Here is a 13561-nt window from a genome sequence, read left to right on the forward strand (position 1 = left end):
GGTTTTTCCCAAAAAAAGCTCTCCAAGAACTCTGGGCTTATTTCTTTGATGGTCCCCGGAAACGATTTCTGCTTAGCAACCCAACAAGAGCAGATCCATTAGCGCAGGCTGTAACCTGGCCCCTTAGTACACTGCCTGGCACACAACAGACAATAACTGTCTTGACAGAGACATAAAAATAACACACGTCAATTGCAGTAAAACCTACATAACAAAAGTTGCCGTCTTAACCACCTTTAAGTACACAGTTTAGAGGCGTGAAGTACACTCAGGTCTCCGTGGTTTTCTTTTGGATGAATGCATAAATAGTGGTATCAGTTACTTGTTTCTGAAAGTCAACAAGAGTCAGACCATCATTTTAATTCATGTTCTTCTTTCCTCCAGACGAAGTCATACGGAAGCGTCTCCTAATTGATGGAGACGGCGCTGGAGATGATCGGAGAATCAATCTGCTAGTGAAAAGTTTCATTAAATGGTGCAACTCTGGGTCCCAGGAAGAGGGGTATTTATTTCATCTCACTTTTGTTTCTACACCAGTGGGCTGATAAGAGTTTAAACCCTGTATACAGCCTATCAGTATTTCAGATTTTCACTCACCTTCAGTGTCCAGTGGAGGCAATTTGGGGTTAATCAGCTATAGATTTTTCTGGTCTTTCTTTCTATTCAGAGAATAGAAATAATAGAATAATAATAATAGAAATAATAATATTAATAATATTAATTAATAATAATTAATAATAATAGAAATAATAAACATTTTATGTTTATTAAAATGTGCAGAAGGTATGGTGGTAAGAAAGGAGAATTAAATTTTGGCTCACTAATTTGGTCAATTTTAGCAGGTAAGTTAGACAAAGTATCTAAATGAAATTGTCTTTGTTTTATTTTTTTTTTAAGTAAGCTGTAGGCCCAACATGGGGCTTGAACACATGACCCCAAGATCACAAGTCACCTGTGCTACCAACTGAGCCATCCAGGCACCTCAATTTTCTCTTTTTTTAATAAGCTAATAGATAGTTGTTGCAAGGGTTTATACATATTTAATAATTTTCCTTGCGTTAGAAAAATTTCCCTCATTTGAATTAACTTTTCACATAGATCTTTCTAAAGAGTGAAAAAAATTGTGAAAATAAAATTGGGAGCATAAAAAAACATCTTAATGAAAACATTTTAAAATGTATTTTAAACAAAATTCAAACAAGTAGTTGTTTGAATTTAGCTTATAGTGATAAGAACAGTGGTCTCATCTTTGCACATGTAACTAAAGCAGTTTATAAATTCAAGTCCATCACATCTGGAGAAAGAAAACATAAGGGAAAGATATTTTAAATTATTTTATATATTTTTTAATTTTTTAAAAATTATTTTAAATAAAGCAAAGGATTCTCTTAGAACTTGATAGGATTTAATTACCAAATCTTGGCGTGTACTATAATGGTTCAACTTTGGTATTTCACAAAAAACTTTATTCTGTTTTTTCTCTCTTTTTCGCTAGATACAGCCAGTACCAACGTATGCTGAGCACGCTGTCCCAATGTGAATTTTCAATGGGGAAAACTTTGCTGGTATATGATATGAATCTCAGAGAAATGGAAAATTATGAAAAAATTTACAAAGAAATAGGTAAAGAAACTTAAAGCAATTAATGTTTCCATGTAATTTTAATTTTTATGACCCAAAGGAGACAATATCTGCTAACATTTTTCTTTGGTTTGTGGTAAAATAATAACAATGTTAATAGAATATAGTAAATGTTAGCTACAAAAATGTATTCTGATATGATACAATACTTAGGGTTACAGCTGTTTTTTAAACCACCAGCATCTATTTTATTAGCCATGGAACTTAATTTAAAAACACATTTTAGGGGCGCCTGGGTGGCGCAGTCGGTTAAGTGTCCGACTTCAGCCCAGGTCACGATCTCGCGGTCCGTGAGTTTGAGCCCCGCGTCCGGCTCTGGGCTGATGGGTCAGAGCCTGGAGCCTGCTTCCAATTCTGTGTCTCCTTCTCTCTCTGCCCCTCCCCCCTTCATGCTCTGTCTCTCTCTGTCTCAAAAATAAATAAAAACGTTAAAAAAAATTTTTTTTTAAATAAAAACACATTTTAAAATTAAAAATGGATGGAGATTATACATGTTGTTACAACTGTCTTTAAAAAAAACCTTTTCATATAGAATGTAGCATTGCAGGAGCACATGAAAAAATTGCTGAGTGCAAAAAGCAAATTCTTCAAGCAAAGCGAATACGAAAAAATCGCCAAGGTAAGGGTTTTGTGGAATTTAGTGTGCAAATGCTTTATTACTGAGTACTATTTTCATGTAGTTTTTAATGTTGTGTGGTAAAATCTTCAGTAAGAATCAACCTGAATTATTAAAAAGAATTAGGAGCTAAACTTAATTCTTTAAAGCTATGCTATTCCTTAAAATAGTGGAGAAGGAAGGCTATGCTGGAAAAAAAAATTTTTTTTTGTTTGTTTGTTTGTTTGTTTGCTGGATGGTATTGATAATCCAAATATTTCTTAGGTATTCATTTTTTTCTTTTTACTCTTCAGACCCCTTTGCCTAAATAATGTTACAGTTAATCAGCAAAGGCAATTCAGACAAATACACTAGACCTCAGGTTTTGTTTGTTATTTGTTTCACGGAACTACTTGCCAGAAAAAAAAAAAAGAATTTAAGCTCAGTGAGTTTTTATTAAGTACAAAGCAAGCAAACATTTGCAAGCTGCCTAAATATCTAATAAGAGGAGAAGTAAAGTTTAGTTTTGCCCTGATTTCTTTTGTTTTTTAATCAGGGTTTGTCCTCATTGCAGTCCATAAAAACTAGTCCAAAATAATTTTTAATGGCTGGGGCATTGCTTCTCCTATAATGTAAATTGAAAGAAAGAAAGATAAAAAATATAATGCGTAATCACAATTGTAACCTATATACAAAAAACTAGAAGGAAATAGAAAATGTAAATGGTTATTATTTGGGGGCTGTGGGGTTTTATGGCTTAGGGGTTTTTGTTTTTGTTTTTGTTTTTCACTGATCACGTATTACTTTGTAATCTAAAAAAATTTTTATTAGAAGTCACACTTTTGGGGCATCTGGGTGGCTCAGTCAGTTAAGTATCCAGCTTTGCCTCAGGTCATGATCTCAGTTTGTGAGTTGGAACCCTGTGTCGTGCTCTGTGCCGACAGCTCAGAGCCTGGAGCCTGGTTCGAATTCTGTGTCTCCGTCTCTCTCTGCCCCTCCCCTGCTCGTGCTCTATTTCTGTCTCTGTCTCTGTCTCTCTGTCTCAAAAATAAATATTAAAATTTTTTTTTCTCTTTAAATAAAGAAGTAAAAGTCACACTTTTATTGGGGCATCTGGATGGCACAGTTAAGCATGTGACTTTGGCTCAGGTCATGATCTCACAGCTTGTGAGTTCAAGTCCCATGTTGGGCTCTTTGCTGACAGCTCAGAGCCTGGAGCTTGCTTCTGATTCTGTGTCTCCCTCTCTCTCTGCCCCTCCCCGACTCTCTCTCTCTTTCAAAAATAAACATTAAAAAAACTTTTTAAGTCACACTTTTATTGAATTAATATGCTGATTTTCAAATCAATGAATTTTACATTTTAATGAACCAATTAAGATGCTTAATTCCTTATTTTAAAAAAATTGTTTTTTGAATTCGTTCTAAAATGCATATGGTCAAGTTCAGTGGCCAATTTACAGCAATGTATTTAATAATTAATACCGATTCTAAAATAATTTAAAAATGTTTTACAGTGCCTTTTCTGATTAGCTGAGGCTTTTAAATGAATGCTGCCATTCATCATTTCATAAGAAAGGCCAACAGGAAATAACAAGGAAACCTGAAAGTCTCAGTGGAACAGAAACAAGGAATTTTACAGTTCTGAATTTTAAATCATTTCTAAGTTTCTGAAATCTTTACCTTTAGAATGAGAATGAGATGTGTAATTTGCCCTTGTTAAGATCCAAAATTAATGATAGGATATATTTACCTAGCTGATCTTTTCTTTGCTGGGCAAATAGGTAGTAAGATCCTCATCAGAATCAGTCTGCTTAATGATCAATAGTGGCTTAAGTTCACTTATACTCTGCTGGCTTCTTATATCCTACCTAGGGATAGGTAAGTGGAAAAACCGATTGGGAGCAAAAGTCCTTGTTTAAAATTGTTTTGAAATAGGGGTACCTGAGTGGCTCAGTTGATTAAACGTCCGACTCCAACTCAGGTCATGATCTCACAGTTCATGTGTTTGAGTCCTGCATAGGGCTCTATGCTGATAGCTCAGAGCCTGGAGCCTGCTTTGAATTCTGTGTTTCCCTCTCTCTCTGCCCCTCCCCTCCCCCTCTTGCTCTCTCTCTCTGTCTCTGTCTCTCGAAAACAAATAAACATTAAAAAATAAAAAAGTTTTGAAATAATGGATTATAGTTACAGGCCAACCAAGTGACATTGGCGATACTCTTTCCATCCTTAAGGTTTTTTTATTTCTTTATGCACTCAGAAAGTGATTAGGAGAGATCTGTCATGTTATACATTTTGTTTTCATATCCAGGTTCAAAAAAACCTTAATTTGATAAACATTTTTATATCTTTCAGAATATGATGCTTTGGCAAAAGTGATCCAACATCATCCAGACAGACATGAGACACTAAAGTAAGTTTAGAGTTTACTTTGAAAGGAACTAATCTTTATACATAAATGTTCACATACTAGCCTGTGTTTTCCATTTTTATGGGAGTACAAAATATGTTTCAGAAGGAGGGGTCACATCTTCCCAGTAACATATTCTAATGCTGCTTGATTAAATTTTTTCCTTCCTCCAATCTAACTGCCTCTAGGTCTAAAATAAATGCATATAGGGGCACCTGGATGGCTCATTTGGTTCAGCACCAACTCTTGGTTTCGGCTCAGGTCATGATCTTGTGGTTTGTGAGTTCGAGCCCCACACCTGGCTCTGCACTGATAGTGTGGAGTCTGCTTGGGATTCTCTGTCCCTCTCACTCTCAAAAATAAATAAACTTAAAAAAATAAATTCATATAATATACATCACACTAAAATGGATAAATAAAATATGGTGTACTCATATAGTAGAATACTAAATGAGGAGTGTAAAACAAATTAGATAATACACTTTTTTTTAGATATACACTTTAAAAAATTTTTTTTAATGCTTTTATTTATTTTTGAGACAGAGAGAGACAGAGCATGAGCAGGGGACGGGCAGAGAGAGAGGGAGACACAGAATCCAAAGCAGGCTCCAGGCTCTGAGCTGTCGGCACAGAGCCTGACTTGGGGCTCGAACTCACAGACTGTGGGATCATGACCTGAGCTGAAGTCGGACGTTTAACCGACTGAGCCACCCAGGCGCCTCTTATACACTTTTTAAGCTCAGATTTCAAAACACAATCAGTGAAAAGAAAAACAGAAGACATACAATGAATTTTAAATTATTCCTGATCTTCTGTAATACTTGCAGAATAGTAACCATTTATAAAGTTAACGTCCCCTCATTATCTACTAATACTGTATATAATTTAGAGGGACAAATAAATATATGGGTTGGAATGATACAGTGATTGCCTGACTGGGGAGTAGAGGAAGATAAAAGGCCTGAGATAGAGGACAGGCAATAAGGTTCTAGTATCTCAAGTTAATCTGCAGTGCTTTATTTCTTTTACCAAGAAAAAGAGAAGAAGAAAGACTTATTTTGTCAAATAAGAATGACAAAACATTAAAAGTTGTCAAATCTTGGCGGTATGATATCCTATTATCTGTGTCTTCTTAGATTTTAAAAATTATCTAGAAATTCGATTTTAATGAAATTAGTGCACATTTAGAAGTTAAGAAATCATCCCTCGCTTCAAAGTTTCATCATAATGGAGTCTAAGAACTTCTTATCCTTTAAAAAAATTTTTTAAATACTCTTTAGTAATTAAAAATTTAGGCATTAATTGTGAATTCTGGTTCCCCAATTAGCAAAATGTAACACTGTTTTATTATTTTCAGGGAACTAGAGTCTCTGGGAAAAGAACTGGAGCATCTTTCACATATTAAAGAAAGTGTGGAAGATAAGGTATTTGCACACGTATTTGAGCCTCTGTGATATGTGTATGCTTATAGATCAGTGTGCATTAACTCTTTTCTCCTGAACACAGCTGGAACTGAGACGGAAACAGTTTCACGTTCTACTCAGTACCATCCACGAACTTCAGCAAACGCTGGAAAGTAAGTAGAAGTCACGGAATGAATGTTTATAAGGACTTTTAAGCGATCCAGGGGTGTGCCCTCTAAAATACACGTCTTCTTGATAGAGCATACCTGCAGTTTCAGAGTAGGAGTATAGCTGGATGATGCCAGAAGGCATTCATGTAGTTCAGCTTTCTGTATATACGCAGAAAAGCCTGAAGGTATAACGATATATGATTTAAATACATAACCAGTGTTTCATATAAAGAGAAATGCAAAGGTGATAGATTTGGAATTCTTCTTGGTTTATTATAGTTTATGGCTGTAAAGTAATGCTGCGAAGTAATTCAGGACCCAGGCAGGCAATGGTGAGTAGGTGAAGTCGTTAGCACATAAGCACATTTGCCTAGTCAGTGAATGGAACGTACTTTCAGGAACTGGAGACTTGCTCTTTGTATTGATTATAGCAAATTGGAAATTTCTATGCTATCTGATTTCCTGATCATTTTCAAAAAAAGCCTAGGGGCACCTGGGTGGCTCAGTTGGTTGAGCATCCCACTCTTGATTTTGGATTGAGCCCTGCGTCAGGCTCTGCACTGATAGAGTGGGAGGGAACCTGCTTGGGATTCTTTCTCCCTCTCTCTTTCTGCCCTTCCCTCTGCTCACACACTTTCTCTCTCTCTCTCTCAAAATAAAGAAATAAATTAAAAAAAGAAAGAAAGAAAAGAAAAGCCTAAAACCTAGATTTTTTAAAAAAATGTATTCTCTCACATACATTTTAAACTTTTTTTTTTACATTTTTTAAACATTAATTCATTGTTGAGACACAGAGCGTGAGCATGGGAGGGGCAGAGAGAAGGGGAGACACAGAATCCGAAGCAGGCTCCAGGCTCCAAGCTGTCAACACAGAGCCTGACGTGAGGCTCAAACCCAAGAGCAGTTCAGTCGTGACCTGAGCGAAGGCGGACGCTTAACTGACTGAGCCACCCAGGTGCCCCTCTCTCACATACATTTTAAAAAATGTATTCTAGTGGCGCCTGGGTGGCTCAGTCAGTTAAGCGTCCGACTTCGGCTCAGGTTATGATCTCACAGTTCGTGGGTTCGAGCCCCGCATCGGGCTCTGTGCTCTCCCTCTCTCTGCCCCTCCCTAGCTCATGCTCTGTCTCTCTTTCTCTCTCTCTCTCTCAAAAATGAATAAGCATTAAAAAATTTTTTTCAATGCATTCTATCACATAAATTTTACATTTTGATTATGCTCATAAACACCAACAGCCAAAACAGCATTTTTAAAACCAAACACTGATGGGGCGCCTGGGTGGCGCAGTCGGTTAAGCGTCCAACTTCAGCCAGGTCACGATCTCGCGGTCCGTGAGTTCGAGCCCCGCGTCAGGCTCTGGGCTGATGGCTCGGAGCCTGGAGCCTGTTTCCGATTCTGTGTCTCCCTCTCTCTCTGCCCCTCCCCCGTTCATGCTCTGTCTCTCTCTGTCCCAAAAATAAATAAACGTTGAAAAAAAAATTTTTTTTTGAAAAAAAAAAAAAAACAACCAAACACTGTGTGGGTCAATTGCAGTCATGGACTGCCATTTTGCCATCTTTTTAGATATATCAGCTAATAAAGGATAAAAATGTTGTCATGTATTTGCTAAATATATAACTTAAGAAAATTTGACTGCAGTTTTATGGTTCTTTCTCAACTACAGATGATGAAAAGCTCTCCGAAGTAGAAGAAGCTCAAGAAACCAGCATGGAAACAGACTCCAAGCCATAGACAGGCTAATCGTTCACCATTCCCAAGAATACAGAAGTAACAACATGCTCACTGTGTTTGGAACTTGTTGCACTCTTGAGATTTAAAGTTTTGGCAGTGAACTACTTTGCTTTTAAATATTAATGTACAGTTCATTCCGATTTCTTTACACAAAGGAAAAAGACTTTCATATCGATTTGTTTGTATTGAAATGCCTTTTTTATTCTTGAAAGGTAGGAAGCAACATCCCAAAATGTTTAATAGAATGTTTTCAAGCCAGATATGTTTTGTGCTCAGTAGTGTGGTAGGTAGTTTTTAATTGGTAACATTGATTGGCTTATAAACTATGTTGAAGGTTGTGAGAAAGTGGCATTTCCAGGATATGGGTGAGAAAATGAGTCAATCTGGAAATTGTTACCACTTTTGAAAATGGAGTTCATGAATAGGTTTCAAGAGGGCTGCAAATTTATGAAATTATGTTCAAAATAGGGGTAGCGTATGCTCATTTGGGGAGAAGTTGCATGATACTAACAATCGGTGGTGTAAGAGGTAATTATAAGATGAAAGCAAATCAATATGCATTGCTTTCTAGATCTCTCTCCTCAACACTTGAGCAATGTGGTTATAAAATGTTTTGTTAATATGTTTTCTCCTACTGTTTCATTATGTAGGGGTCATTTTCAGCAGAAAAAAAAATTGATAAAGAAAAAGTTGTCTCAGAAAAACAGTCTGTTAAGATGGTCTTGCATAAAGGATTTCATCATCTTAAAAATTAAGCTAAGGCTGAATCATTTGTAATTTTCTTAAGTATGGAATTTAATGCTCAGTACTTGTTAGGTTCCATCCTTACCATTTATTTTAGTTCGGAAACATGACAGTTCGCATGAATCATACTTTAAACAATGTTAAATTTTTGTAATCTTAAGAATTCTTATCTTTAAATATGAAAGTTGAAAATTAGCTCAGTAGTAGTCATATTAAAAGTGTCATAATACCTTTAACTGGCTTCCTCTAATTTCATCTGGCAAATCATGGGAGAAATTTCTTTGCGGACCTCCTATGCCCTGATCAATGTTTCTGTTTTCCAATATTAGGAAGAATTATGAAGCAAAAACTTGCTTACGTTGACTCAGAATTAAAAATCAGTTTTCCGAAAAAGAATTTTTTTGAAGGACTGTTGGGCAGAATATTCTAAGAGATGTCCTTCTCCCCAGTTGATTAATTCACTAGAGTGATTTATTCAGGATTATGTACCAAAAGATAAGAATTCCCATAAAGATAAGTTCTGTGCAATCAGGGACAAAATCAGAAGCAGCAGCGGGTACATGGGAAACATACATTTTTCAGTTTATACTTCCTCATGGTTCTCTTGGATATCCTCTGGAACTGCTTCGAAGACTGAAGAATTTCATCCCCTAGAAACTCACACTGTTGAAGCTCCGCATGTCTTTGGGCCAATAACTTCATGGATTTATCTGTCACTGTTTCTATGAGGTCATCCACCTATGACAGATACAAAGAAATGTAGCCACGTGTTGGAAAACCTTGTAGAAACCAAAGGGGCGGTTGTTTTTCCTGAGAGACAAGTTCAGGACTTGGTGGACGTTTTGTAAATCCCAAAGTATTATTCTAATTCAAGTCATGGCAAACAGAGCTTGAAAACATGCATTTACCACCCAGCGGTAAAGACGATCTCATTTCTTCTCAAAAGAAGGCTGTGTGCATGCCTTCATTCTAATTGAATTCACTCAATATTTATTAGGCACACAGCATCATCCGAGCTGCCCTTAGCAATCCTTCAGCCACCCTCAGAATGCCCCCCACTAACATTATTTCTTCATGCTAATCATTAACTTCATCCCACAGCCATGCTGTCTAGCAGGGCTGCGTGTTCAGTTCAACTGGGCCCTCTGTGATGCTTCTGAAAAACACAAAGCAAAAGCCTTTGTCCACTACCTGCATTTGAAGCTTTCCCACTGTCAAATCGGATTTTCGGAGGATGTTTTCCACTCTATGTTTCTTTTTTTTGAGTGCTGGAAAGTGGGATCTCTTTTTTGATGAGTACGGAACCTATCACAAAAATGCAAAAAAACCACTTCAGCTTAAGAAGTACCAACATTATTTCTGTGACAGTGCTTAACTAAGAATTCTCACCCTTGGGACAGTCTCTTATAAACTGAACATTTGCCACATAACAACATTGGGTTGGAGACAGCATTCATATTATTCTCCACGCCCCATGTATCTCCTTTGTGCCCAGAGCTCTCTTTGAAGAGATCTATAGGGTGCAGAGAAATGAGATTGTCTGGTTCTGAAAGAATATACAGTGTCGGGAAAAGCAGGTCATTCGTAAGGGGAAGAAGAAATCATTGCCTCTGCAGCTGCTGAGCACAGTGAGAGTGGGGGTTGCTGAGGACCAGTGCCCCAGAAAGCTCATTAGCACTGGATCCAGTTGTTAATTTGGTCTCTTTTCTGCAGGTTTCCTTATTTTCGTGGCAGACCTGTCTCCAAACATAAAAAGGAAGCTCTGGGTTCTTTTCACCCCATGCCTGATATTTTCCTATCGTCCCTGGCTTGCTGGTTCTAAGTACCTGCCCTAATAGTGTTGCTATTGGAAATCATTCCTAGGTCATGGCTCCTGGCTAAAAGGCTCCTTTTGGTCTTACTGGGTTCACTCTTCCTTCCCCTTGTGCTTAGTAACTAGTATTTGGAATTATTGTTAGACCTACACACAGTGGGAGGAGGAATCACATCTGGGACCTACCCTGTGTCTGAGTTTACAGACGAGTCTGCTGACCCACCACTCTGCCCAGCCAACTTGCCCAGGCTCGCATGTCCCTTGCCCGACCCTCCCCAGTCCATCTATATAGTTGGACTCCTCTTTTTTCTCTCCCATAAAACCCAGTACTTTTTCCTACTGAACACTCAGCACACGTGGTAATTGCTAAGTTATATCTGTGTTTGTTGAATACCACTATTCTAATGTCAAATGCCTAGATGGTCCAGGCAGGTTGTGTAAAACAGAACCAGTTGCAGCTGGTGGTAAACTGGAGAGAATGTGCCTCCTGCCAAGGGGCCAGCCTCTGCACATCTCCTGCTGTCAATCATGAGAAACTGTGGGCCTAATGCTCCCAAATCCCATTTTTCAAAAGAAGGCTTAAAATCCTGATTTTTTTTGGAAATAGTCTCATTTTTCAGTGTGACCAATTAATTCACATACATTGTTGAGATCATTCTGAGAACTAAACAGAACTCTTCACAGCCAGTTGACAACCTTTGATTTCATGTCTTTCGCTGACCAGCAATTCTTGCTATAACCAAATATATCCATTTTTTTCTTTCATGGTCAGTGATACTTGTTCCTAAGAAGTCTTTCTCTATACTGAAATAATTTTTATTGTCCTCCAGAGGTTTTAAGGTTTTACCTTTTCCAAACAGATCTAGAACCCAACAGGAATTAATTTTGTATATGGTGTGAGATAGGGATCAATTTTCTTTTTTCCCCTATGAACATCTACTGGTCCCATTGCCATTCATTCAAAAACTTATCCTTACCTCAGTGCTCTGCAGAGCCATGGTTTAATGTCTATCCCCTCTACTAAACTATAAGGTTCACAAAACAGGACTGTGTCTTTTAGTCCCCAAACCTAGAAATTGCCCAGTACATAATAGGAATAAAATGAATGCGAACCTAACACACAAAAGGCAAAACTCAAAACTAATACTGGTGCATTCTGACAATGATACTCTAGAACAGCACTGTTCAATAGAACTTTCTGCAAAAATGGAAATTTTCTTTCTTTATGTGCTGCCTAATACAACAGCCATGAACCACATGTCATTAGCAATCAACTTGAAATGTAGCTAGTGCAACTGAGGAAGTGAACTTTTATTTAATTTTAACTAAACAGTCACATATACCTAGTGGCTATCATTTGAGACAGTAAAATTAGTATTCAGCATAGTAATTAAGATTAAGGACTCAAGAGCCAGACCTTCCTGGGTTTGAAACCTGTCTCTACCACTTATCTAAGCAAATTATTTAACCTCCCAGGGCAATCCTTAAAATAAGGATAGTATTGCCATCTACCTTTTTTTTTTTTTAATGTTTATTTATTTTTGAGAGAGAGGGACAGCATGAGCAGGGGAGGAGCAGAGAGACAGGGATACACAGAATCTGAAACAGGCTCCAGGCTCTGAGCTGTCATAGGGCTTGAACTCACAAATTGTGAGATCATGACCTGTGCCAAAATCTGATGCTTCACCGACTGAGCCACCCAGGCGCCCCTGTATTGCTATCGACCTCATAGGATTGTTGTAATTATTATCTGAGTTAATATTTATAAAACACTTAGAACTGGAGCAGAGTTAGCTTTAAGTAAATATTTGCTGTATTTATGTATTTTTTAATAATTTTTTTTAATGTTTATTCATTTTTGAGAGACAGACCATGAGCTGGGGAGGGGCAGAGAGAGAGAAGGAGACACAGAATCTAAAGCAGGCTCAGGCTCTGAGCTGTCAGCACAGAGCCCGACATGGGACTCAAACTCATGAACCACGAGATCATGACCTAAGCCGAAGTCGAACACTTAACTGACTAAGCCACCCAGGTGCCCCACTATTTGTTATATTTAAAATAATTAGGGCACCTGGGTGGCTAAGTTGATTAAGCATCTGACTCTTGGTTTCGGCTCAGGTCATGATCTCACGGTTTGTGAGTTTGAGCCCCACGTTGGGCTCTGTGCTGACAACGTGGAGCCTGCTTGGGATTCTCTCTCATTCCCTCTCTTCCTATCCCTCCTGCACTCTCTCTCTCTCTCAAAATACAATCTCCCTCTCAAAATAAATAAATAAACTGAAAAAATAATAGTTCAGGCGATTAAAAAAAAAATAGCCTGGGCAATTTAGGCTGAAGTTTATATATGCACAGATAAGCATAGGCTTTGGTTTGGAAACTCTTGGACTGTCTACTCCCACACTGTCTATACATGTGACTATCTTTAAATTTCACTTACAGTGAAATACAATTAAAAATTCAACTTTCTAATTGCACTGGCCACATTTCAGGCTCAAAAGTCACATGTGGCTATTGGCTACAATATTGGACAGTGCACACTTGTATCCTCACACAAAGTTCTTTTTTTTTTTTTTTAAGTTTATTTATTATTGAGACACAGACACAGAATATGAGCAGGGGACGGGTAGAGAGAGGGGGAGACACAGAATCTGAAGCAGGCTCCAGGCTGTGAGCTGCCAGCACAGAGCCTGATGCGGGACTCGAACTCACAAACCGTGAGATCATGACCTGAGCTGAAGTCGGACGCTTAACCAATGAGCCACCCAGGCGCCCCGTCCTCACGCAAAGTTCTCCTGGGCAGTGGTGAATTCCTCTCCACATACCATGTATGATTGACCTGATGCTAATAACATACTAACTTGATATTTGAATAGTTGACAAATCAGTGGAAAGCTCAGAACTCTACTATTGCCCAGATTATAGTAGAAGCTGAACCATCTGAGTCAGAAGTAGATGAATCAGACCCAGAAAGCCTGCTTCCTGTGCCCTAAATTCTTGGAGAGGAGGACACAGGCAGCAGATTTAAAGGCTTTATTATGAGAACTTTTAATTATTATTAT

At 37.9% G+C, this 13561-nt stretch overlaps 1 protein-coding gene across 1 annotated transcript; it reads left to right on the forward strand.

The window, feature by feature from the left end:
* Positions 1–202: 202 nt before the first annotated feature.
* On the forward strand, positions 203–8925 carry THOC7 (THO complex subunit 7). Its single transcript, XM_040454544.1, has 7 exons — positions 203–502; positions 1496–1623; positions 2174–2260; positions 4586–4643; positions 5998–6064; positions 6147–6216; positions 7878–8925. Exons 1-7 carry the CDS (start codon positions 366–368, stop codon positions 7943–7945), a joined length of 615 nt encoding a protein of 204 aa, XP_040310478.1. The 5' UTR covers positions 203–365; the 3' UTR covers positions 7946–8925.
* Positions 8926–13561: the final 4636 nt, after the last annotated feature.

This window comes from Herpailurus yagouaroundi, unplaced genomic scaffold (assembly GCF_014898765.1).
Source record: "Herpailurus yagouaroundi ecotype Mexico unplaced genomic scaffold, PumYag 213, whole genome shotgun sequence".
Lineage (NCBI taxonomy): Eukaryota > Metazoa > Chordata > Mammalia > Carnivora > Felidae > Herpailurus > Herpailurus yagouaroundi.